Here is a 27,692-nt window from a genome sequence, read left to right on the forward strand (position 1 = left end):
AGTTTATGTTTTAAACTGTAAGTTTTAGTTAAATTTTTATATTAATAGGAAAGTTAGTGTTTTTATAAAAATAAAAAAAGTTTTAGATATTATTTTAATGTAGATAAAAGTTAGAGTTTTAAAAATTTTATTTTTCGATTTTCTTTAATGTTAATGAAAGAATTGAATTTTCTTTATTTTTTTAGTTTTAGATATTATTTTAATCTAGATAAAAGTTAGAGTTTTAAAAATTTTAGTTTTAGTTTTTATTTAATGTTAGTGAAAAAGTTAGAGTTTTGAAATTTTAGTTTTAGATTGTCTTTAATGTTAATGAGAGTTAGATTAAAAATATATATATATATTAGTTGTAGATAGTTTTTAATGTTAATGAAAGTTAGAGCGTTAAAATAATTTTTAGTTTTAGTTAAATTTTTTATGAAAATGAAAAAATTAAAGTTTTTAAAATCATTAGTTTGGCTAGTCGATTTAAGTTAGAGTTTTTTTTTTACTTGATTATTTAGTTATGTGGTAAAATGATTTTCCTAAGTTCGTTTAATTTTAATTTATTTCATTCAATTGATTAAAGTACTTTAGTTTTTTTAGTTCATTAGGTTTTTTAGCTATGTGGCAAAAATGCTTCTTAGTTCACTATTTCACTAGGTCATTGTTGATAATTCTTGCATTTAAACATATTATTATGATTATGCATGTTAGGTTTTACTCTCCTAAGTGAATGTCATCATTTTTTGTCTTAACCTCTCTATTCGTATTACAAGTGTATTTGCGTTTAGGATATACTATTCAGGTATGCTCTTCACCCTTCATTTTCTTTAGGTTGCATAAGAAATGCTTTGAGTGAATTGTATATCCATGTTTGATACCATCTTTGATTGCCTTGATTTTTGTTTGATTTTCTCTTATAAAATGTATGTTATGTTTTTTTTTTTTTTGTTATCTAACTTAATGTTTTGTGATAGTGCTCTAGTTGAAAGCCAGGTACACTTTTGGTCTTATTGGTTTTCACTTATTAAGCATGCTTACCTATTGCCATGATATCATCCATATTTGTTTTGTTATGTTATCCACTTGATTGATTAGTCATTTGCTATAATATCTTTAGCTCAATAGTAGAGACGGTTTTAAGGCTTAGAAGGGTGCTATCTCTTCAAAGGTACCTTTCAAATAAGTAACCTGATCCCTAGACCCAAACTCGGGTTTTTGTAGATAACTTTTTTTAAAAAATAAAATAAAATAAAATAGGAGTCATTTTTTAGGGTTTTATTTCTTATTTTGTTTTCCCTTTGAAAAATAAATAAAAATAGTGGCGACTTCAATGCCTTACATAAAAAATAAGTCTCGCCAATCGAGTGGGAACTCATGTGGAAAATGCAGTTTGACAAATTGGCTACTCCGTTGGGGATCGAACCCAAAATCTTTGGTTTCATAGAAGATCAAGCTTAAAGTTGAGTTGAGGAAATTGTAGCATTTGGTCCTTTAATGAGTGGATTCTCCTTTTTGTGCTATTGTGTGGTATGCTTGCATGATCTTGGCATATTAAGTGTTTTGATTCGATAATCTTCTAAGGTTGCATGCTTGTTCTTAATTTCATTTGAAGCCTCGACTTATCTTTGTAGCATGATTATTTTGCTTATTCTTGTCACAACCTACTCATCATTGGATGTTGATTCCTTGCTTAATGCTTACCTTATTCATATTAATTATCCTATCTTTGCTTAGCTGTTGTGTAAGTCTGGTTGATATACTTGCCCTTTGTATGACTGATTGTTGCATGTCTACCCTTTATTCTGCATGACTACTTGCTGCTTGTCTATGTGGGACACACTTGTATCTCCTTATTTCCAAATCACTAGTCTTGGTCCACCTTGTTTCTCTTGTTCCTATACTTCAAGTGAGACTTGTTACTTTATGATTGTCTTTCGACCAAGCTAGTGGTTAAAAATAGTGTGTTTATATCTATGTTTAGGAGAACTATGGAGAAAGCCGACATCATATTGATGATTGTGGACTGATCAATGAAGACTTGTATAACCCATAGCTAAATTTCATAGATACTCATGTGTCTAGTGTGTTTCCTTTGTTTCTTTTAGATAATGACTTTTCAGGTCCACCCACACACATCACTGTGCATAGTAGATAATCCCTGAGTGTCGAGAGATGTGAGAGCCTTTGCCATTCACCTTAAAATATTTGTTTTTCTTGTTAGCGCCCCAAGGGGCAAGGTTCAAGGCAATTCAGGCGGAGCTTAATATGTCCCTGATTGGAACCTGCTGCCTACCTCATGAGAGGTAGGGAATGACCATTGGTCGCTAGAGGCATTTTTTGATAAATATGTTTAATCCATGTCCTTGATTTGCTTTGCACATCCTATTATCCATTTTAGGTTGTATAGTGATGGGTGCACTTGGGGCATTTTTGGGGGATTCAGATAGAACACATTATAAATTCATTACCCATAAAAAATTTCTTTCACCTATTAAAAAGTTGAATTGGTTGTTCTGCTACTAATTGTCATTCTTTCTAGATGTCAGCTTTGAAATCTGCAAACAAGGAGTTGAAAGGAATGATGAAAATTGTGAAGATCGAAGACGTCAATGTCAGTAATCTCTTGTCTTTCAAGTTACCATATCTCTACCTTAGAGAAATTCTAATGCTGAATAGTTTATTCTTTTTGCCTGTAGAACTTGCAAGATGAGATGATGGATCTGATGGACATAAGTAATGAGATTCAAGAGTCACTAGGCAGAAGCTACAATGTTCCTGATGACATTGATGAAGAGGAACTCCTGGGAGGTATGCTCAAATATCATTTGAAGACTCAAATTCCATGAAAGCAGTATGCCATAAACATTTGTTCGAAATTTCCTTTTACTCTTTTGCTTCTTTGATGTGCGTAAAAAGTATTTCCTAGAAATAGTATTTAGAAGCAATTATTTCCATTTTCCTGTGCTTCACCTTCTTGGTTCTACATGGAATGATGGGAAATGATTTCACTTTCTAATGCACATCTTGTTTCCAAGAAATAGGCTGGATTTAGCAGCTGTTTAATTGGGTAAAAAAATCTGGTATTTGTATATTTTCCTTAACAGTTCTGCAATGCAGAGCTTGATGCTTTGGAAGTGGACATGGGAACAGAGATGGATGCTGATGGGGTGCCCTCTTATCTCCAACCTGACAAGGACCATGATGTGGAAGCTGAACTCAACTTGCCTTCTGCCCCAATAGGACATGTAACAATCACTGCGGGCAGATCAAACGTCCAGGTATATTTTCATCCACCTTATTGCAGATATCGTCTTTCTGTTGTGTCAAATTCATCCATTTTACTCTGAATAGACAACTCCTATTCAGTTGATGTTGCTGCTGTTTATGCTTTCATTGTGCAGTGCCATGTCTTCACAGCTTCTAGTTTTGTTGAAGGCCTATTTCAGACAAAAAGGATTTTTGTGTTCCTAGAGGAAATTAAGTAAATTTTTACAATTGGGATATGAGATTGCTGACTTGCTCCCACTCTTTTTAGTCTTTCTGCTATTCTGAATGCTTATAGTAATAAAAAGAATAAAATATGATACTTTTTCTAACTATTTCTTTTTTATTATATATATTATATTGTCGGAGAAATCTTGTTTATGATCTAAAAAAATAGTAAACTTATTTTATGTTCTCTTTTATAGAAATTCAGCAATGAAACTTTCATATGAGCCTTATATGAGTAATCTGTTGCATGAAGTCCTTGACACTTGGCAGTGGCTTAGAGTGCTGTACTCATGACACTTTGTACCCCACAGAACACTGCTATGGTAAAATAATAATAATAATAATAATAATTATGTTAGATTATCTGATTTGAAACTTCTACATTTTCTAATAAAGATTAAATAGTCCTGATAAAAATGGTAAGTCTTAGGTGGGATTTATTTTTGGTTCCTGTTATATGCTAGGAAGCTATTTACAAAAGCTATGCACTTATTTGGCCATGCACTTGTTGAAGATGGCAAAGCTGTGTCAAGCTGTTTATTATGCATCATTTCTGATATAGCTTCTGAAGATTTGTTAGTATTTGAATGCCTTTTTTTTTTTGCACATATTGCTAATAGGAAAGCAGATTTCACCAAAGCAGTGTCCTACATTTATTTCTCATCTCATCTAGTCTCCTCCTGTGACAGGCTGAGGATGAACTTGGTTTACCTGCTGTGCCTCATGCATCTATTCGCAACTAGCATAGGAGCTGCTGGGCAGAAAGAAATTGCGCAGAATTTAATTTGATTTATGTTATTCAACTGATATCATGCGGAGTATGGGGTTGGCTATTTGATAAATAAAAACTGATGCAGGCCTAATTTGGCTACAGACACAAGAAGGGGCATGTGTACAGGCAACTGCACAAATTTGATTGTGGTAATCATTTTTTGTGCTATTGTGTGGTATGCTTGCATGATCTTGGCATATTAAGTGTTTTGATTCGATAATCTTCTAAGGTTGCATGCTTGCTTTTTAGAATGCTGCTCCAGCTAACAAATCTGCACAGTTGTTTCCTTCTTGAAGCCTGGTGTTCGGTCAAATTCGTTTTGGATTGAAGATACTATGTAAGTGATAATGAGTTTGAACTCTTATTTAACCAAACTTCTGTTTCTATAGGGGAGAATTTTGGACATCTATTAATTCTTATATATATATATATATATACACACGAGTTACAAAGCGGCATAGGTAAAATGTATATGATAAATTCAAAGTTGTCACATGGCATTAATTGATTTAAATAAACTAATGCCACGTGTCATTGGATATGTATTACAAGATGATTACAATAAATCTGAAGTTGCCACATTAATTTCACTCGTAAATGGATTTTAGCTTAAATATTAATTTTTTAATTATTTTTAAAAAATAAAAATAAAAATAAATTTATAATGTTAAGAGAGAATTGAAGCCACTTCAAATATGGCAAAGTCTAAGCTTTTAGAACAAGTGTGGCGTTGGGGAGAGCTTACATTTGATGTGTTCAAGTTCGTACTTATATTCAAAGTTCCTAAAACATCAAGATTTAAGATTTAGAGTTTTTCAAAGTTCAAAGAATTGAGATTTTCTCAAAATTTGAGTTCAAAGGTTGGGATGTTTTCAAGCTCTAAGTTTGAAGAATTGAATTTGGCACAAGTTAATTTCATATATTTTTCATTATTTTCCTTTTCTTGTACTTTGGGATTAGTTCTCTCTCTCTCTCTCTCTCTCTCTCTCTCTCTCTCTCTCTCTCTCTCTCTCTCTCTCTATATATATATATATATATATATATATATATATATATATATATATATCTTTCTTATCTATCTTGCACAAAGGGATGCATATGTGAAAGAGTTACACGGTTAGGCTTGGCTTTGCCTTCAACAAGGGTACTTTTTTCTTTAGTTATCCTCCCTTTCTTGCACCTTTGGGATTAGTTCTCTTTCTCTACCTTGCACAATTGTACAAGTTATTAGTGTCTAAATGTGTATCCTTGAAAGGGATAAATGGTGTGATATAGCTATAAGAGGCACTAATCACTATCTTCAACTTAAATATATCATAGAAACCAAATTTGTGGACTAATGTGTTATCTTGAAACAAAAAGGTAGGAAAGAGAAGTGAAAACAATAAAATCCAAGCAAGCTTAGCAACCAAGTTAGAAGGAAGGCTCAATTAAGCTCAAAAGGGACATTTGATGCTTGTGGAGGAGAAAAGAATCAAGGTCAAACATGTAAATCAAGCAAAGATTAAGAGAAGTAGCAAAAGGAGGCTAAGGAGAAGCAAAAGATGGAGATTGAATATGGAGAATCTAATTAAGCAATTTATGCAACAAAAAAGGAAGATAAATGAAGGGTAACAAAAAGAAAAAATAAATGAAGAACAATAAAAATTTAGTGCTCGAACATAATAGGCTATATCCAATATCAAATCCACCTTGAGTTAGATTATAATGAATCTTCCACACACACACACACACACACACACACACACAAAGGAAAAGTAGATCCCTAGCTCAACCATAAAAAAAATCCAATGAGAGCATTTGAAGTGACTAAGCTAGGAAGAAATGAAGAGATCAAGGCACTAATCGTGTTGTGGAGTTGAAGAGAGTTGAAGAAGACAAAATAGAAAGTGATAAATGATAGACCAATTTAGCAAGATAATTCATCTTTGGGTGAGACTAAGGAATTTGATAAGGAACTGAAGAAGGAAGACGAAACTTTAGTGGAAAAAGAAAAGATTAAACCTACTAACTCCTTACCTTTTCCTACAACAATTAAGAGGCAGAGAATGAGAACCAAGACTAAAAAATGTTGAAGGTCTTGATGCAAGTAAAAGTTAATGCTCCTCTTTTAGATATGATTAAGCATGTTCTAGTTTATGCTAAGTTCATTAAAGACAAAAATAATTAAGAGAAAAATAAAGACTAGAAAGAAGGAATTTCTTATTGACTAGGTAATGCAATAATTGGGAATAAAACTCTAGCAAAATACAAGGATCATTGTTATTCAACTATCTCAATTCAAATAGGAGATTCTTACGTGGAGAAAGCACTATTAGACTTAGGGGTTAGTTTTAATCTACTATTATATGCCATATATAAGCAACTAGGGTTGGGAGAGCTCAAGGCTATTGCAATCATGTTGTCCTTATCTAATTGCTTAATCAAAGTATCTAGGAGAGTAGTGGTTCAACCCAGGAAGAGGAGTCCGGTTAAGCTTCCCCAGGAGCAACGTCAATTTTTGGTTCAACTCTAGGGAAAGTTGCTATGACTTTGTGTGTGTGTGTATATATATATATATATATATACACACTGGGGAAAGTTGAATTGATGCAAAGTTATCCTTGTGTATATATATATATATTGTTCTTCTAAATAAGAAACATAGCTAAAGAAAACTCAAGCTTCACTAGATGAAGGTAGTCAAGGTCTCAACTCTTAAGTCCACCCACCTGCAAGGCCCTGACCCAATATATATATATATATATATATATACTTCCTTTGCTTCACTCATGCCTCCCAACTGTACCTCAGGTTGAATTGATGTAAAGTTATATATATATATATATATATATATATATATAAAGCTAAAAGAAAACAAGCTTCACTAAAGGAAGGTAGTCAAAGTTTGAACTCATAAGTCCACCCATCTACAAGGCCCTGACCTAATGCTTATAGTGCATGACTTAGACCAAGGGTTTACAACCATGAAAATAGGTTCTAATTGAGATGAAAATCAATTGCCTCAACAATAGATCAACTAGGTCTGATTGCTCCTTTGTGGGTCCTTGCAATCAGATGGGTTATTCCTCATGTCAAAAGGCCTATTATGGTTTATTAGGCTAACAATGGAGAAAGGCCAACATGCGACTCTAGTTGCATGGTTTGCAACCTTAATAATCCAAATTACATATCCTCATTTCTTCTCATGGATACTCCTTTTGGTCCTTGTAGCCTTGACTTGTTTACGTGGAAGCTTCTTTTAATCCTCGTCACCACTTGCTCAAGAGAGACCATGTTCAACAACAAACAACTAAACTAGGGATGGAATAGTTCAGGAGTTGAAGGTTGTAGCTGTTAGGATAGAGCCCTTGAAAGCATGACATAATGTAATAAATTTGGAATTCATTATTTATTTAATGGTGTTTTAGTTTCACTTTTATATATCTTTATTCCATGTATTATAGTCTATGAGCATTCTTGCCTGTATCTTTTGCATTGTACGTGACTTAGGTGCATTAGGAGTTGCATAAAAGATCTAAGTCATGGGTTCCTTGCAAATAGATGACTTGTTCACAGTCGGTTCATGGGCCTAGGTAACCCATTAAAGGCTGTAGTGAACCACTTCTTGATTAGAGGGATGATTGGTCTTGGCTATTAGGATAGGTTTCCCATGGTGAGTACACTAGTGTGTATGATTGCACATTGGGTAGGACCTATGGTGAGTTATGACTTAAGGCTATCAAGTAGTCATGACTCCACCAAGTTGCTTCATTGTATTGTCTCTAAACCTTGAGAGAATATTGAGCTTGTACTAAAGTTAGTAGTGGCTTTGACCTGGTGAGATCCTAAGTTGATCATATATTCCCTATGGATTGGGTCACTATTAATGGAAGCCAATAGCAATAGGTATTCTCAATAAAGGCACCATGATATCTCTTGGGATTGAGATAGTGTGTCCTCTTGGAGGATCCTAAGGAGGTGAATTCATGGAAACTATGGCCATAGTAGTTCCTTAAGTGGAACTTGACATAGGCTCTTTGAGAGCTAAGATATGTCAATTAAACACACAATAGGAGGATCTGTAACTCAAGGATGGTATAGGTAGTCTTGAAAGGTTGATAACTTTCACCTTGTTAGACTACAGACATTAGTTCATGGGGAGACTGAACACAATGGATAACATGTCATGAACTCGAGCACTCAGTGTCTCATTGTTATTTACATAGGATACTAGAGTTCAGTTGATTCTTTGTAGTAGGATGTTGAATCAACTTTACAATTGGATTATGAGGGAGCTAGTATTCCTATAGGTCTCAGTGGTCCCTGCTTTGAGCTCATATACCTTGTTGGCATGGATTATGAGAGTCTGATTGGCTCTAGGTTCACTTTTGTACATAAGGGCATTTTGATAATTACACAAGGTTGCATAGAGGTAAGTGAACAAGGTCTTTGGATTGGGCTAATTGATTAATTAGTAGGTTCTATTGGGTTAATTAATCAATTAGAACCTATTTTGGGCTAGATTAAGTGACCCAAGCCCATGTTGGCTTAAGTCACTTAAGCCCCTTAGGACCTTATAAATACCTCCTAAGGGTTGGGGTTTCTATAACTTTTGTCTTCCACCATCTAAAGATATAGAGAGATAGAGAGCCATAGCCTCTATCCTTTTTTCCCTAAACAATTCATCAGGTTACAAGCACCAATTAGGAACTAGTCTTTAATACACTCTTTGATGTAATTTAAAACCCTAGTTGGACTTAAAATAAACAAAACTACTTTACCCAAGATGGTTAATGGGAGAAAGAAGAAGCAAAAGAAAACTAACGAAAGAAAAAAAAAGAAAGCAATGAAAAGAAAATATTCAAAAACACAAATTTGGGTGAACCCCTCTACCAAAGGTAGTTCAACCCTAGAGAAGGTTCCCCCAAGTACGTAGTTCCAACTTTCCCTAAGAAGCGAGTGAAGAAGTTGGGCTGGATCCTTTTTGATAAACATAACCAGAGAAACAGAGGGTTCAAACACTACTACTAACAAAAAACGGACTCTAGAAGCATGCAAGTCCTCTACTTCTAATGCCTAATCAGGTTATGCAGGCATTATGAAGGATTATGGAATCTTCCCATCCCTCATAGTGTATCTTGAAATCATAAAACCCCTTTTTCTTTTCTTCTTTATCTTTAGATTTCTATGCCTTATCATATTTCAGAATAGAGCATTGTACTTGAGTGTATCCCATCCCTCATAGTGTATCTTGAAATCATAAAACCCATTTTTTCTTTTCTTCTTTATCTTTAGATTTCTATGCCTTATTATCTTTCATAATAGAGCATTGTACTTGAGTGTATATATTACAAATGAGTGCCTGCTACTGAGAAGATCCTTCCATTTTATAGAAAAAATTCAGATGACCCTTCTAGTATTCCGTTATCCCAACCAATGCATTGATTAAGGGGAAGTGAAAAAGTCATTTGGGCGTTAAAGTTAAGTTCTTGGAAAGAGATATCATTTTTATTTCAATTTATGCCTTAAAAAATGGAACTTTGACAATTTAAAAAATTACACATTAACCAGGATCCTGGTAAGTTGACCGTTTTGCAAGGGAGATTATGCACTTAACAACACACTTCAACAAACGCACTTTGGATAGTGCTGTTTGACATACATTCTTGAGTGTGTAATTTGGATGGTCACCCTAGATTACGCTTTGAAAGAGTCACCTTAGGTGTCTATCTAAATTAACTACTTCGTGTGTGCAATCCATACTGTACTCTCAATGTGTGCATTTGATGGTGATGATGAACTTTCCTTTGTTATGAAGTTTGACATGATTCAAAAACAACAAAAAGAAATGAATACTTGGTTTCTATTGAAGATGCTGGTCCCATGTGAAACTAGAAGGTAACGAGTCTCTATAAAAAAAAAAGAGAAGTAAACAAAAAGGATAATAAGATAAGTGAAAAAAAAAAGAAACACATAAATATAATGTGTGTGTGTGCTTGAAAAAGAAAGAAAAAGAAAAAGAAAAGAGAAAACAAAATCCTTTATTCATTGCACCTAGCCACCTACTACCATAAATTGTGATTTTGATAGGAAATTTAGAGTGGTCCGTAGTATGCCGTATTAGGGGATGTAGGCAACTCATGGTTTCTAGTTTGGATTAGGTTTCATAGTTCTCAAACTTCCCTCAAGACATCATTCTATTAACTAGAACATTTATAATACTGGATTAAATAAATGAAAAAGAAAGGGGAAATTAAGCAACAAAGGTAAAATAAATATAGTTAAAAAGAAACAAACAAAAATATGGAGAACAAATGTAGAGTTGTAAAGTCGGCAAACATATACCTAAAAATATACCCCTAATGTAGCTAATACACAAGTTATCTTTGACAATGACCCCAATATTTGGTTCAACCCAGGTAGAGGGGTTCGGTTAGTTTTCCCAATTTCAACGCCAATTTTTAGTTCCACTTTGGGGTAAACAACCACGACTTTGTGCTTGTTGGGAACAAAAGGGTTCCTTGGCGATACACTAGTTCTTCTTTTAAGGTATTTCTTGGTTTCAACAAAATCAGGAAAATAGGTTTACCATTGTAAAACTTTAAACTATGGTATTACTCCTTGAATCAAAAACAAAAGAACTAACAATTGTATAGCAGTTAGGTTGTCTACATAGGGATAACTTTGAATTAACTTAGCTTAAGATCCAGTTGGGGAGGCGTGAGTGGAGTGAAGGAAGAAAGGAAGAATGATAAAATATATTTTTCTTGTATGTTTTTTAGGAAGGGGAGAAAACCTAAAACAAAAACAATGGTATTTGAAACACAAGTTTCACCAAAGGAAGGTAGTCAAAGTTTAAACTCTTAAGTCCACCCACTTGCAAGGCCTTAACCTAACACTTACAGTGCATGGCTTTGACCAAGGGTTTAGACACATGAAAATAGGTTCTAGTTAACATGAGGATCAACTGCCTCAACAATGGATCAACTTAGTTTGATTGCTCCTTTATGGGTCCTTGTAATGAAATGATTTAGATGGGTTATTTTATAGAAAAACTATGGAAACTGAAAAATGGGTATTTGTGGACGCGCATTCTTCATGTGCGTCCTCATTTGTTGGCGAGACTCGCTTTTTAACAATGAAAAATTAGTTTTGGAAAAGTTAGAGTCGCCACTTATTTTATTTTATTGTAAAAGGAAAAATAAAACAAAAAAGAAAATCCTAAAGAAGTGACTACATGGTTTTGGAAAAACAAGTCTTGGAAAACCCGAGTCTTGGTCCGGGGATCAAGTTACCTATTGGGAAGGTACCTTTAAGAGATAGCACCCCTTTAAGCCCTAAAGAGGTCTCTATTAACTAAGTTGAGGGAAATGTGACAATTAATTGGTTGATTATAGATACCTAGGTAGGTTGAGGTGATTTAAAAAATAGCATGTCAAATAAGAAAACCAATCACAATTATAAAGAAGATTTAGGCTGTGTACCTAGACTACTTCTTAAGTGCTATCACAAGACATCAATGGTTAGTTAGGAAAATAAAGCACACAACATGTATTTTACCCTAGTCTCTTAATCAAACATGGCAAGCCAAACAAATAGTAAAAAAGATATGTTGAATAGGTTGACAATCGCATATGAAGTAATACATAACAATCATGTATAAAGCAATACATAATTTATGGAATTAAGATACGAAGGTAAGAAGTGTACCTGAATAACATAGGTAACTTATAATGTGCTTCCACAAGACATAGGGGTTAGATCAAAATTATAATAATAAAAGAAAGAAATCCTAGCATGCTTGGTATCTAAATAGCATAGAAAAAAAGATCAAAGTATATAAAATCATCAATGATCACGTACATCTTGTATATAATTCCTAAAAAATTTGATAGTTTTGATTATAGCAAGTAGCTAAAGTGGTAGCAAATAGGAGTTTTGGAAAGATTATTTTATGTTGGGGTCCCATCAAGTCCCCAATTAATATTCACAAGTTTAACCTATGTATTCCCATTAGCTTGGAAGCACAAGTTTAAACCTATGTTAAGAAAATAAAGTTTTGGAAAGCTAAGAAAAAGGAATACAACTTGGATAAAACTAAATTGCATATATTTTAAAAGAAAGTGAGATCTTTGCCCTAAAATCCTAGAATGGATTATTATTATTATTATTATTTAAAAAGTTGTTAAAAGATTTAAATTCATTCGAGAATGATTTTAGGAAATCAAAAGGAACCATGCAATTTGATAAATCCATAACATAGGACACAAAATGAAGATTTTTTTTTTAATTTTTTTTTTCATTTCTAATTTAAAAGAGTTTTGAAAACAAAAGAATATAAGCTTGGATCCCCTTATTGGCTACCTTTTCATTTGGGATCAAGGAGCCACATCATTGATGAAAAATATTCTTTTTTTTGAAAGAAAAGAAGTGATTTTGACTTAATTCAAAATGCCAATTTAAAAGAGCTCTTTTCTTAATAAAAAGGTTTGAGTTCAAGCCTTAAAAAGTTCAATTAAAAAAAAACTAGAATTGTTGACTTGAAAACATGACAAAGATTTAACTAAAACCAAAATTCTAAAAACTAAGTGGATTCAATCAAAGTAAAAAGTTATGAATTTAAAGACATGACAAGAATTTGACTAAAACTAAGATTCTAAAATAAAAATAAAGAAATAAATGAGGTCAATCCAACTAAAAGAAACCACTAAGAGGAGACATAGATTTAACTAAAACAAAAATTCTAAACAACTTAATAATTGCAATGATCAATCAAACTCAGGAATTATCAATTTAAAAATAGGCATGAATTAAACTATGACTAAAATATAACTAACACAATAACTATAAGCCTTAATCATTAACTAATTATCAATTTGGACATAGAACATAATTATCTAAAACTAATTTTTTTTAACAAACTTAATAATTAGCCTAACTAAAGTTATAAAAAAGACAAGACATGGATCAAGCCAAAACTAAAACAAAAACTCATAAACAAAATGAAGTTAACCAAAAGAATTAAAACGTGCAATATGAAGTTAATGATATGAAATTGAATGAATTAGCCAACCAAAATTCTAAAGAAGTTAAGTACACTGATATATATATATATATATATATCAAGAACTAACGAAGGAGTAATACACCCAACAACTATAATTATTAAGAATACAAATTAACAAAGGAGCAATCAAATTAATACTAGAGATAAATAAGCAATGAAGTAGTAGGAAATCAATGAGAACTAGGTAATAATAAAACCAACATCTCAAGATATTTAAGCCGCACACTAACAAAAGGTAAATGGAAACTAATAACATAAGATCTGAAGAAGATTATTGAAGAATCATGGATCCTAAAAATAGATAAATATGACAGGATCAAGGTGATATTAAAAGGATGACAAAGAACTAAAGCTTCTGTTGCATCTTTCTTTTAAAAATATGGTGGCTCTCATTCAAAAAAATCTAGTGCCCTTTCATTTAAAAAATCTGACGACATTCTCACTCAAAAAATCCTCTGGTGCTCTCTCATTTAAAAATCTGGCGACATTCTCACTCTGAAAATCTTTTGGTGCTCTCTCATTTAAAAATCAGGTGTCTCTCTCATTCAAAGTTCCAGTCATTCTATCATTCAAAGATATGATGGTTCTCTTATTAAAAAAAATATTTATGGTATTCTGTCATTTAAAAATCTGGTGGGTTTCTAAACAAAATTCTAGTGCTCTCTCATGTAAAGAACTGGTCGCTTTCTCACTTAAAAAAAGCTGGGGCTCCCTCGTTTTTTTTTTTTAAAAAAAAAAAAAACTGGTGACTTTCTCACTCAAAAAATTTCTCGTCCTCTCTCATTTAAGCAATTATTTATGAGTGCATAAAATAACACAATCAAAATAAACTAAACATGATAAACTAAATAATACAAGTTAACCTAAAATAATTAATACTAAACAAGGGATTTTCTAAGCGTGTGATTAGCAGAATAACTAAAAGAGACTTGCCTCAATAACCTTGATAATCAACTAACCAATCAATCATAAGGTTACTAATATCATCAATTAGAATAGAAGTAGAAATAAAAAAAATATGCAATGAGACACAAGATTTTTATATGGAAAACCCCCACAAACAGTGGAGATAAAAAGCCACTAGGTCTAAGACCTACTAATCTAAATCCACTATTAGAAATCAAGTTATATAGATTTACCTTATCACTTTTTACCCTAAAGGCTTAATCTCCAGCACCTAACAACTTGATCCATGTCTACAACATAACAACTCCCTATTACTCCCTAGTAAATCATTTGCTTCCTTGTAGATCATTTAGTCACTCCGAAAGGGTAAAGGTCTTCAACCCATAATTCAAAGATTCAAATCCTTGAATGAGAGATCTGGAATGGTGTGACAATTAGGTTAACTAAAAAATAAACAAAATTTAATTCTTTCATTAACATTAAAGAAAATCGAAAACTAAAATTTTAAAACTCTAACTTTTATCTACATTAAAATAATATCTAAAACTATTTTATGCACTCATAAATATCATGGTCATGGACTTATGCAGGCATGCAAGTCATACAGCGAATTGCATAAAAGGTTACCTACGTGGGCTAGGTGAGCCTAAATGGGCCTAGAGTGGTGCCTAATGAGCCAGACCTACCTAAATAGGCCCGGATGCCTAATAGGCCCAAGTGAACCTAAGTGAGCCTAGGGGATTCAAAAAAGTGCCTAAGTGACCTAGGGTGATCGAAAAAGTGCCTAAGTGACCTAGGGTGATCGAAAAAGTGCCTAAGTGACCTAGGGTGATTGAAAAAGTGTCTAAGTGTCCTAAAAGTGTTCCTAAATGAGTTGTCTTAAAAAGAAAAAAAAATTATAGGTCTAACTTGGGGCTACCAAGGGTCACAATGAGGGGTAGACAATTTCCTCAACCAAAATCCCCAAGGTGGTTAAAAAAAGAGTAAGTTGTATGAGTATCAATGGGTTACTAGGGAAGTATTAAGAAGCAGTAAAGGATCGCCTAATAGGGCATGTGCTAAGGAAACAAAATGGAGGGTCTACAGATGTTAAACTATGAGGTAATAAGAATTAATGAGTTTAAGGACCCATTTATGCATTTTGCTATATTTTTAGATTGTGATCTCACAATTTTTGAAATGGTTGTCAAAGAACAAAAGTGGCAAAAGGTTATGGTTGAAGAAATTACAACCATTAGAAGAATGGTGTTAAGTGGGTTTACAAGACGAAGCTAAAGAAAAATGGTGAAATTGACAAATACAAAGCACACCTAGTAGCTAAAGGTTATAAGTAAAAGTTTGGCATCAACTACAAAGAATTTTTTGCTGTTGTTGCAAGACATGACATAATGAAATTGATGATTGAATTGACAGCTCAAAACTCATCGGCCATGTTCCAAATGGATGTGAAATTGGCCTTTTTACATGGAGACTTACAAGAAGAGATATTTATTGATCAACCTTTTGGTTATGTTAAATTAGGCATTGAGCATAAAGTTTATAAACTAAAAAAGGGCTCTATATGGACTAAAACAAGCACCTAGATCTTGGTATAGTCATATACATGCTTATTTTTTGAAGGAAGAAAATGCTCATATGAGCATGATTTTTACATAAAAATTGGAGATGGAGAAAGAGGTTCACAATATGTTTGTATGTAGATTATTTAATTTATATGGGAAATGATTGGGTCATGTTTAAAACATTTAAGGAGTTTATAATGCTTGAGTTTGATATGTCTGATCTTAGTAAGATGCATTATTTTCATAACATAGAAGTAGTACAATGTCTTGCTGAAATTTTTATTTTTTCAAAAGAAACATGCCCAATAAATTTTAGACATATTTCAAGTGAAGAATTGCAATCCCATCACTACTCCAATTGAAAAGGGTTTGAAGCTTGTGATGGATCTAGCAAGACGAAGGGTTAAAAGTACTTTTTATAAGGAAATTGTTGGGAGCTTAATGTACTTGACAACAACAAGGCCTGATATAATGTAAACAGTGAGTCTCATTGGTGGATTCATGGAGAGTCCAAAAGAAATTCATTTTCTAGTTGCGAAAAGGATTCTTTGGCACTTGCATGCCACAATTGATTTTAGCCTTTTCTATAAAAGGGATTAAAAATCAAATTTGTTTGGTTATACAAACAATGATTACATTAGAGATTTAGATGATAGAAGAAGCACATTTGGATATATCTTTATGCTAGGTTTTACAATTGTTTCATGTTATCAAAGAAGCAATCACTAGTTACATTGTCAACAATTGAGGCTAAGTTTATAGTGGCCACTTCATGTGCTTGTCAAGCACATTGGTTAAGGAAACTTCTTGAGGAACTTTAGTTCAAGCTGTCAGGTTCTACTCAATTTTTTTGGTGATAGTAGTTCGACTATTAAGCTCGCAAAGAATCTTGTTTTTCATAGAAGATACAAGAACATAGATGTGAGATATCACTTCTTGTGTGATCTCATGAAAGATGAAGTTATTTGATCTTTCCTGGAAAAGTGAAGACCAGGTTGTTGATATTTTTACTAACCCCCTCAAATTGGATAGTTTTTTGAAGTCGAGGAAGTTAATTGGAGTTTAAACTCCGAATGATGCAATTTGAGGGAGAGTTGTGTAGAAATGTTAAAAATATTTAGTTTAATGGAGAGTGTTACAATATGATCGTGTAGTTACTCATTTGACCACGTCTCCAATGATAACTTGTTTATTGGATGTTGAGTCTTTGGGTCATTTATTTTGTCCTAGTCTTTAGGAAGTTTGTTTGTTATCCCCTGTTTTTTTGGTGGTAGTGGTATGTAGAAACATGCCTTCATGGTCCTATTTTTATGTAATTGTTGGTATTTTTTTGTCAATTGAGTTGGTTGTTTTGGTTATTTATAACCTAGCTATTTTAGTATGAATAAAGTAAGTCAATTACTCCTTTACTGTTAAGTTTCACTAGTTTATTCTTTTTACTGTTAAGTTTCACTAGTTTTTTGTTCTTTTTCTTATCTTTTAACAAGATTTAAGGCTTTTGCAAAATGGAAAGGAAAACAATGGCTCACCGCAATTACAAGGTATTGGTAGCAGGCAAATACACAGGAGAGTTTCCATGCTGAAAATCTTGATGTATTTACCATATATGAGAAAACAAGCAATAAAACCTAAAAGCAATTGGAGGCTACTCTTATAGGTCAATGGTGTGCCTTAATGGATGAAAAATTGGGGAAAAAAAAAGAAAAAAGAAGATGATGATTAATAGTAAAATGGTATAAAAACATGAGAAAAAGAAGAGAAAAGTAATAAAAAGATGAACAATAAGAAGGAAAAACAAGATGAACAAAAGAATGATGAGTTTTGACCCTTAAAAACAAAAACATAAGAAAACACAAAAGAAATGAAAAAAAAATTGAAACAAACAATAAAAAAGGAAAAGAAAAAAAAAAAGGAAGATGATGATAAAGGTGGAAAAGAAAAACAATAGAAGAAACCAATAAAAAATGAAAAGAAAACGATATAAAAAAGAAAAGACATAAGGAAAAACAAAGGGAAGTATATATGGTGGATTGATTATTTGAACAAAAAAGTAAATAAATAAAGACATAAGAAGAAATGAAAAAAAAAAATGAAACAAACAATAAAAAAGGAAATGAAAAAAAAATGAAGACGATGATAAAGAAGGAAAAGAGAAACAATAGAAGAAACCAATAAAATATGAAAATAAAAATATATAAAAAAGAAAAGAAAAAAAGGAAAAACAAAGGGAAGTATAAATGGTGGATTGATTATCTGAACGAAAAAGTAAATAAATAAAGACAAGGAAGATGATGATAAAGAAAAACAATAGAAGAAACCAATAAAAAATGAAAAGAAAACGATATAAAAAAGAAAAGACAAAAGGAAAAACAAAGGGAAGTATATATGGTGGATTGATTATTTGAACAAAAAAGTAAATCAATAAAGACATAAGAAGAAATGAAAAAAAAAAATGAAACAAACAATAAAAAAGGAAAAAAAATGAAGACGATGATAAAGAAGGAAAAAAGAAACAATAGAAGAAACCAATAAAATATGAAACGAAAAATATATAAAAAAGAAAAGAAAAAAGGAAAAACAAAGGGAAGTATATATGGTGGATTGATTATCTGAACGAAAAAGTAAATAAATAAAGACGTGGTTTTGTCTTTAAAGAAATAAGGGTATTTTTGTTATTTTAATTCTCTAAAAATATTGTTAAGAGTTTGCAAACATTTGTTGGGTGCAAGAGGTGTCTAATAATTTACCTAATATTATATTTCTAGTATTATTTTAGTTTATATCATATTATTTTTTTAAATTCTAGATGATATTTATTTGGAAATTTACTGTAAGATTAAGAAAATCAGTAATTAAAGATTGACATCCAAATTAGTCCTTTTATAAATGCCAATAATTTAATTGAGTATCAAATCCAATGGCGATTTTCTCAGATATGTACCAAAATCTTCTAATGGTACCATATATTAAAATTGACACAAAACCAAGGGTCGTTAAATGTAGGGAGATTGTGTTCTAATATAAGAAATGTAAAAATAATGGGAATTAGTGTTATGAGATTCTTATAAATAGACTAACCTAAGAGCTTTGGAATGTAAAATTTGTCATTGAAGTTGTTACTAAGTGATTGAGATGGCAAAATCATTTGCAATGTGCTTCATCTTGTTTTTCTTGTTTGCTTCTATCTCAGGTTGGTTTATCTTGTCATTTAGAGTAATATTTGACAAGCCTTTTAGATTATTTTGTGTTGCCAATATAGATAAAGATATAACCAATATGTCATTTTTTTAATAAAACATTATATCACATGTCATTTTATTTGTTATAAAAATTTTATTTAGTTTGGTTGAAAAACTGGTTAGTAAGCACATATAGTGGAAGTGATTATTTTGATGTTGCTTCATATTATATGCTAATTCGTCGAATGGTAGAAAATAATATATTGATTTTTTTTTTATTGTTGGTGATTGAAATTATACAACAAAGTTAATTTGTCATAATAATATTTGTTAACCTCATTTTTTTTTATCTTTTTATTTCAAGTCAGTGAACAAAGTTGATATCATAACCAAATGATTTTGTCATTTATTTTGAAATAATAACTACAAATTATTTTGTGCTACCTTGTGTTAAACATTTAGTCAAAATTAGGAGGATATTAGAGATATCAAGGAGTAATTGAGCAAAGGAAATTTGACAAATTCCAACATATAGATTTATGGTAGTGTGAAACGTAATTTCCTATTGTTCAAAATCGTATAGAGTTACAACCAACCAAAAAAGAGGAACAATAATGGAACCTTTGATGGTATCATATCAACATGTTTTATGAGAAATAGACTTATAAATATAGATTAGTTAAGACAATTCTAGTGTAGAAAAATTGTTATTGAAGTTGTTATTGACTTATTTAGATGACAATCAAAGTTATTTACCATGTGCCACTTTCGACTCTTCCCATGCTTCTTCCTCATGTTTGTCTTTCTTAACATGTGATAGAATATTTTCTTTCTTTTTTGAAACGTTAATTTTAAGATAAATTAAATTCATCGTATAATTTTAATCACTTTCAACATATGTTTCTTTTATCTAAACCTTTGAAATTATATGATCTAGTAAATTTTATCATTTTATTTTGTAGTAGGTTAATAGAGTTATTAAAATGAAATAAATAAAATAACATTTACAATATTGTTCACTGCTTTAAGTATAACAAAGACTAATAATATGTTTAAAAAAACCTATCACTTTTTTTTATTCATGTGAAATTTAAAACAAAAAATTATTTACATGTTTAAATTCTTGAAATTTAGACATTTCAAGAATCAATTTTTTGTTATGAAAAATAGTTTACAAAAGTCAAAATTTTAATATAAAATTCTCAAAATCAAAATTATTAACGGTTGATTATAGCCTATATTCCTCATATTGAGATTTGGATTCTCCTAGCTTACATATTCTTTTTTGAATTGGCATAAAGTAATAATTATGTCCATTAATTTTTATGATAAGTTTTTATTCTCCATAATATTTTATTTATGAATAAAATTTGCAGTTGAAGCAAAGGTGTGCTCAGATGCATTTCCCTGTGTTACTCTACCAAAATGCGGGAGTGATTGCCAAGGAAAACATCCCAACTTTGTAAATTATACATGCCTTGGAATACCGCCGCATAATCCTACAAGTGTACAATGTCTTTGCTATTACAATTGTTAGAGATTTTGGTCATCCACCTACTAGTTCTTCCATTACCCTACATCTAAATAAGTACTTTTATTATTATGTCCAACCATGTAAACATGGTAAATTTTTATTAGTATGAATAAATTACTTGGAATTTGTGATTTAGTATATCATTCCTATTTCATAACTATTTTGTTTTTCATATTTGAGGTAAGATTAATTCAACTCATAATGCCTCAAATTTTGAAAATTTTATATAATTTTCTACTCAAACGTGAATAGAATAATCATATGGCTAAATAAGTTGATCAACAAATATAGTAACCTCCTAAGATAATAAATTTCATAACAAAACTAAAAAATAGGTGCTATATAAGCTTCCTAAAAAATCAACAAAAATTTAGCATTTTCTAGGAATGTGACAATCAAAAGTTTTTTTACCACTTCTGCTTTCTATTTTCAAAGAAATATAAGCTTATTATTAATAATGATAACCTCTAAAGTTCTAAGCTTCTTTTAATTATAAATATTACCTTAGAGAGGCTTTGAAATTCAAAATTTAATTTTACAAGACGTATGCAAATTACTTAATCCTGCTATGGAAAAATGGATCATAAGTGACAACACTAAGCTCACAAAGTCATTTCATTTAAGGGAAATGCATTCGAGGGCAAGTCTAATGCCAACAGTTGCAATAGTTCTAGCTCCAATAAATTATATGTTTTATTGTTGTCGTTAAAAAGCTTTTAATTGGACATCTCTCAATTAAAATTATGAGAACAATTCAGCATATTGAATTGCATATAAGTTTCTTGATTATCTTACTATAGGTTAACTTAACTTTAAAGTCAAGTTAATATCTAAAAGTTTCATAAAATATGATGAATATACGTTAATAGAGTGGGATGGTACCATACATGACAACAAAATATTATGAATTGATATCTTATTATAAGATTTTATTCTTAAAAAAAAACATCTAAAATAATTAGAAATAGTAATACTTGGCGTTTAAATGTCTAAAAATTGAAAATAGTTTTTAAAATTATTATTTGATATTTTATAAAACAAAAATCTATTTAAAAATAAAATATATATTTTTAATATTTTTAAATATATTCTAAAAATAATTTTTATATTTAATATTTTTTTAATCATTTTACATATATAATTATTTTTTGAAATGATCTTTAAAACAAATAAGTGAAAACAATATAAAATGTATAAAAAAAAAATTTGAAAATGCTTTATTTTTTATTCTTAAAAATAAAAAAATAGAAACATTCTTTTATTATTAAAAAATTTTAAAAAAGTTTTTATTTTAAAGAATATAAAACTATTAGTAAAAATAATTACAAAATACACTAAAGTTTTTTTATATTTTTTTTTGTTTTTTTCTTTTTCAATTCTCTATGCAAAGCTGTGTCGGACACGCGGGACACATTAATATGGACTCAAGCTCATATCCACGATATTTGTGAACGACGACAAAGGTGTGATTTGCAATGAAGCATGAGTGACAATGAATAGTGGAGCATTCCATAGAACTATGTAATGTTTGACCAAGGAACCATCATCCTTTCTTTTGATTTTTTTTTTTTTTCAAATTTTCACCAAACGTAGTCTTAAGATTTGGCATTGGTGACTAGAGTGGGAAAAGGAGTTTTATTTTTTATTTTATTTTGGGGGAAGTTCATATCTCTTATATTTAAAATGCTTTAAAGGGTCACGATAAGGGGTCAGATAAATCCCTCAACCAGAGTCTCCAAGGTGACTTAAAAAGGTTAGTTGTACGAGTAACATGGGCTACCAAGGAACTACTATAGCATACTAAAAGATTACCTAATAAGGTATGTGCTAAAGGGACAAAATGGAGGGTCTATAGTATTGTTCTTAATACCACTTGAATAAAAATTGAAAGTCTAATAGGGAACACTTAGAGGGGGGAGGGGAGAGGGGGTGAATGAATGATTTAAAAATTTAAATAAATGTTTATAAATTATAATCAACTTTTTCTTACTCCAATATTAGGGATATCTCAAATAACTAAATGGATTATATCCAAAATCTTTAGTTTTATAAAAATATGATTTTTAACTTTTAGGATGCCCTATAATTGTTTAGGAATAAAGATAATATAATTTTTAATATTTGAAATACAAATAGATAAGTTGGGGATAACAATAACTAACATAATAACCAACCTAACAAACTCAATAACAATCCCAACAAATCAATCAAAAGATATATTGAGAGTAGTTAGGGAAAACAATAATTGGTTATATGTATAACAACCACAATTTTTTTTTTTTCATAGTTTTGCTAAGTTATTGGTAGAAACTGATATATCGTTGATATTTCAATGAAACATGCCAATTTTATTTGGAAAATTTTCCCCATCGACATTTCACCACCTTATTTTATTTCCATGGCCACTGAAAGACGATATTTTTGTGGAAATTTTCATCATTTAGTAGGATTAAGTAATTTACATACATCTTGTAAAATTAAATTTTGAACTTCAAAGCCTTTCTAAGGTAACATTTATAATTAATAGAAGTTTAGAATTTTAGAGGTTATCATTAATAATAATAAGCTTACATTTATTTGAAAATAGAAAGTACGTAGAAGTGGTAAAAAAAACTTTTGAATATCTCATTCCTAGAAAATGCTAAATTTATGTTCATTTTGTAGGAAGCTTATATATCATCTAATTTTTAGTTTTGTTACGAAGTTTATTATCTTAGGAGGTTACTATATTTGTTCATCAACTTATTTAGCCACATGATTATTCCATTCCTTTGAGCAGAAAGTCATATAAATTTTTTCAAAATCTAAGGCAATATGAGTTGAATTAATCTTACCTCAAATATGAAAAAACAAAATAGCTATGGAAAAGGAACGATACACTAAATCACAATGTCCAAGTAATTTATTCATACTAATAAAAATTACCATGTTTAACATGGTTGGACATAATAATAAAAGTACTTATTTGGAATGGATAATGGAAGAACTAGAAGGTGGATTGTAATAGCAAAGACATTGTACACTTGTAGGATTACCTAGGTGGAATGTTTTCCTTGGTAGTCACTCTTGCATTTTTCTAGGGTAACACAGGTAAATGCATATGAGCACACCTTTGCTTCAACGACAAATTTCATTCATAAACAAAATATTATGGAGAATAAAAACTTATGATAAAAAAAATTATGGACATAATTATTACTTTATTCCAATTCAGAAAAGAATATGTAAGCTATGTGGATCCAAATCTCAATATGAGGAATATAGCCTATAATCAACTATTAATAATTTTGATTTTAAGAATTTTATAATAAAAATTTGACTTTTGAAAAATAATCAACTTTAGTTTTTTTAGTTCATTAGGTTTTTTAGCTATGTGGCCAAAATGCTTCTAGTTCACTATTTCACTAGGTCATTGTTTATAATTCTTGCATTTAAACATATTATTATGATTATGCATGTTAGGTTTTACTCTCCTAAGTGAATGTCATCATTTTTTGTCCTAACCTCTCTATTCGTATTACAAGTGTATTTGCGTTTAGGATATGCTATTTAGGTATGTTCTTCACCCTTCATTTTCTTTAGGTTGCATAAGAAATGCTTTGAGTGAACCGTATATCCATGTTTGATACCATCTTTGATTGCCTTGATGTTTGTTTGATTTTCTCTTATAAAATGTATGTTGTGTTTTTTTTTTTTTTTTTGTTATCTAACTTAATGTTTTGTGATAGTGCTCTAGTTGAAAGCCAGGTACACTTTTGGTCCTATTTGAAAGCCATGTCTCATTGTTATTTACATAGGATACTGGAGTTTAGTTGACTCTCTGTAGTGGGATGTTGAATCAACTTTACAATTGGATTATGAGGGAGCCAGTATTCCTATAGGTCTCAGTGGTCCCTGCTTTGAGCTCATATACCTTGTTGGAATGGATTATGAGAGTCTGATTTTTCTCTAGGTTCACTTTTGTACATAAGGGCATTTTGATAATTACACGAGGTTGCATAGAGGTAAGTGAACAAGGTCTTTGGATTGGGCTAATTGATTAATTAGTAGGTCCTATTGGGTTAATTAATCAATTAGAACCTATTTTGGGTTAGATTAAGTAACCCAAGCCCATGTGGGCTTAAGTCACTTAAACCCACTTAGGAACTTTATAAATACCTCCTAAGAGTTGGGGTTTCTATAACTTTTGTCTTCCACCATCTAGAGAGATAGAGAGCCATAGCTTCTATCATCTTTTCCCTAAAGAATTCATCAGGTTACAAGCACCAATTAGGAACTAGTCTTTAATACACTTTTTGATGCAATTTAAAACCCTAGTTGGACTTAAAATAAACAAAACTACTTTACCCAAGATGGTTAATGGGAGAAAAAAGAAGCAAAAGAAAACTAACAAAAGAAAAAAAAAAAAAGCAATGAAAAGAAAATATTCAAAAACACAAATTTGGGTGAACCCCTTTACCAAAGGTAGTTCAACCCTAGAGAAGGTTCCCGCAAGTACGTAGTTCCAACTCCCCCTAAGAAGCGAGAGAAGAAGAAGTTAGGTTGGATCCTTTTTGATAAACATAACCAGAGAAACAGAGGGTTCAAACACTACTACTAAACAAAAAACAGACTCTAGAGGCATGCAAGTCCTCTACTTCTAATGCCTAATCGGGTTATGCAGGCATTATGAAGGATTATGGAATCTTCCCATCCCTCATAGTGTATCTTGAAATCATAAAATCCCTTTTTTCTTTTCTTCTTTATCTTTAGATTTCTATGCCTTATCATATTTTAGAATAGAGCATTGTACTTAAGTGTATATAATACAAATGAGTGCCTGCTACTGAGAAGATCCTTCCATTTTATAGAAAAAATTTCAGATGACCCTTCTAGTCTTCCATTATCCCAACCAATGCATTGATTTAGGGGAAGTGAAAAAGTCATTTGGGCGTTAAAGTTAAGTTCTTGGAAAGAGATATCTCTTTTATTTCAATTTATGCCTTAAAAAATGGAACTTTGACCATTTAAAAAATTACACATTAACCAGGATCCTAGTAAGTTGACCGTTTTGCAAGGGAGATTATGCACTTAACAACACACTTCAACAAACACACTTTGGATAGTGCTGTTTGACATACATTCCTGAGTGTGCAATTTGGATGGTCACCCTAGATTATGCTTTGAAAGAGTTCACCTTAGGTGTCTATCTAAATTAACTACTTTGTGTGTGCAATCCATACTGTACTCTCAATGTGTGCATTTGATGGTGATGATGAACTTTCCTTTGTTCTGAAGTTTGACATGATTCAAAAGCAACAAAAAGAAATGAATACTTGGTTTCTATTGAAGATGCTGGTCCCATGTGAAACTAGAAGGTAACGAGTCTCTATAAAACAAAAATGAGAAGTAAACAAAAAGGATAATAAGATAAGTGAAAAAAAAAAACACGTAAATATAATGTGTGTGTGTGTTTGATAAAGAAAGAAAAGGAAAAAGAAAAAGAAAAGAGAAAACAAAATCCTTTATTCATTGCACCTAGCCACCTACTACCATAAATTGTGATTTTGATAGGAAATTTAGAGGGGTCTGTGGTATGCTGTGTTAGGGGATGTAGACAACTCATGGTTTCTAGTTTGGATTAGGTTTCATAATTCTCAAACTTCCCTCAAGACATCATTCTATTAACTAGAGCATTTATAATACTGGATTAAATAAATGAAAAAGAAAGGGGAAATTAAGCAACAAAGGTAAAATAAATATAGTTAAAAAGAAACAAACAAAATATGGAGAACAAATGTAGAGTTGTAAAGTCGGCAAACATATACCTAAAAATATACCCCTAATGTAGCTAATACACAAGTTATCTTTGACAATGACCCCAATATTTGGTTCAACCCAGGTAGAGGGGTTCGGTCAGTTTTCCCTAAGATCAACGCCAATTTTTAGTTCCACTTTGGGGTAAACAACCACGACTTTGTGCTTGTTGGGAACAAAAGGGTTCCTTGGCGATACACTAGTTCTTCTTTTAAGGTATTTCTTGGTTTCAACAAAATCAGGAAAAAATGGTTTACCATTGTAAAACTTTAAACTATGGTATTACTCCTTGAATCAAAAACAAAAGAACTAACAATTGTATAGCAGTTAGGTTGTCAACATAGGGATAACTTTGCATTAACTTAGCTTAAGATCCAGTTGGGGAGGCGTGAGTGGAGTGAAGGAAGAAAGAAGAATGATAAAATATATTTTTCTTGTATGATTTTTAGGAAGGGGAGAAAACCTAAAACAAAAACAATGGTATTTGAAACACAAGTTTCACCAAAGGAAGGTTGTCAAAGTTTAAACTCTTAAGTCCACCCACTTGCAAGGCCTTAACCCAACACTTACAGTGCATGGATTTAACCAAGGGTTTAGACACATGAAAATAGGTTCTAGTTAACATGAGGATCAACTGCCTCAAAAATGGATCAACTTAGTTTGATTGCTTCTTTATGGGTCCTTGTAATGAAATGATTTAGATGGGTTATTTTATAGAAAAACTATGGAAACTGAAAAATGGGTATTTATGGACGCGCATTCTTCATGTGCGTCCTCATTTGTTGGCGAGACTCGCTTTTTAAAAATGAAAAATTAGTTTTGGAAAAGTCAGAGTCGCCACTTATTTTATTTTAAAAGGAAAAATAAAACAAAAAGAAAATCCTAAAGAAGTGACTACATGGTTGTGGAAAAGCAAGTCTTGGAAATCCCGAGTCTTAGTCCAGGGATCAAGTTACCTATTGGGAAGGTACCTCTAACAGATAGCACCCCTTTAAGCCCTAAAGAGGTCTCTATTAACTAAGTTGAGGGAAATGTGACAATTAATTAGTTGATTATAGATACCTGGTAGGTTGAGGTGATTTAAAAAATAGCATGTCAAATAAGAAAACCAATCACAATCATAAAGAAGATTTAGGTTGTGTACTTGGACTACTTCTTAAGTGCTATCACAAGACATCAATGGTTATTTTGGAAAATAAAGCACACAACATGTATTTTACCCTAGTCTCTTAATCAAACATGGCAAGCCAAACAAACAATAAAAAAGATATGTTGAATAGGTTGACAATCGCATATGAAGTAATACATAACAATCATGTATAAAGAAATAAATAATTTATGGAATTAAGATATGAAGGTAAGAAGTGTACCTGAATAACATAGGTAACTTATAATGTGCTTCCACAAGACATAGGGGTTA

The 27,692-nt window shown here is 31.2% G+C and overlaps 1 protein-coding gene across 2 annotated transcripts; it reads left to right on the forward strand.

Moving 5' to 3' along the window:
* Positions 1 to 2,671: 2,671 nt before the first annotated feature.
* On the forward strand, positions 2,672 to 4,653 carry LOC100254992 (vacuolar protein sorting-associated protein 60.2). 2 transcript variants are annotated; one of them, XR_009467281.1, is made up of 4 exons: positions 2,674 to 2,790; positions 3,100 to 3,260; positions 4,164 to 4,395; positions 4,509 to 4,653. XR_009467281.1 is itself a non-coding variant. In XM_019224005.2 (3 exons), the coding sequence occupies exons 1-3, from the start codon at positions 2,694 to 2,696 to the stop codon at positions 3,465 to 3,467; spliced, it is 342 nt and encodes a 113-aa protein (XP_019079550.2). In that variant the 5' UTR covers positions 2,672 to 2,693; the 3' UTR covers positions 3,468 to 3,497. The 2 variants fall into 2 exon arrangements, 1 of the variants encoding a protein (XP_019079550.2); XM_019224005.2 differs by lacking the exons at positions 4,164 to 4,395; positions 4,509 to 4,653 and adding an exon at positions 3,384 to 3,497 and having other exon boundaries at positions 2,672 to 2,790.
* Positions 4,654 to 27,692: the final 23,039 nt, after the last annotated feature.

Source organism: Vitis vinifera, chromosome 13 (genome assembly GCF_030704535.1).
Source record: "Vitis vinifera cultivar Pinot Noir 40024 chromosome 13, ASM3070453v1".
Classification (NCBI taxonomy): domain Eukaryota; kingdom Viridiplantae; phylum Streptophyta; class Magnoliopsida; order Vitales; family Vitaceae; genus Vitis; species Vitis vinifera.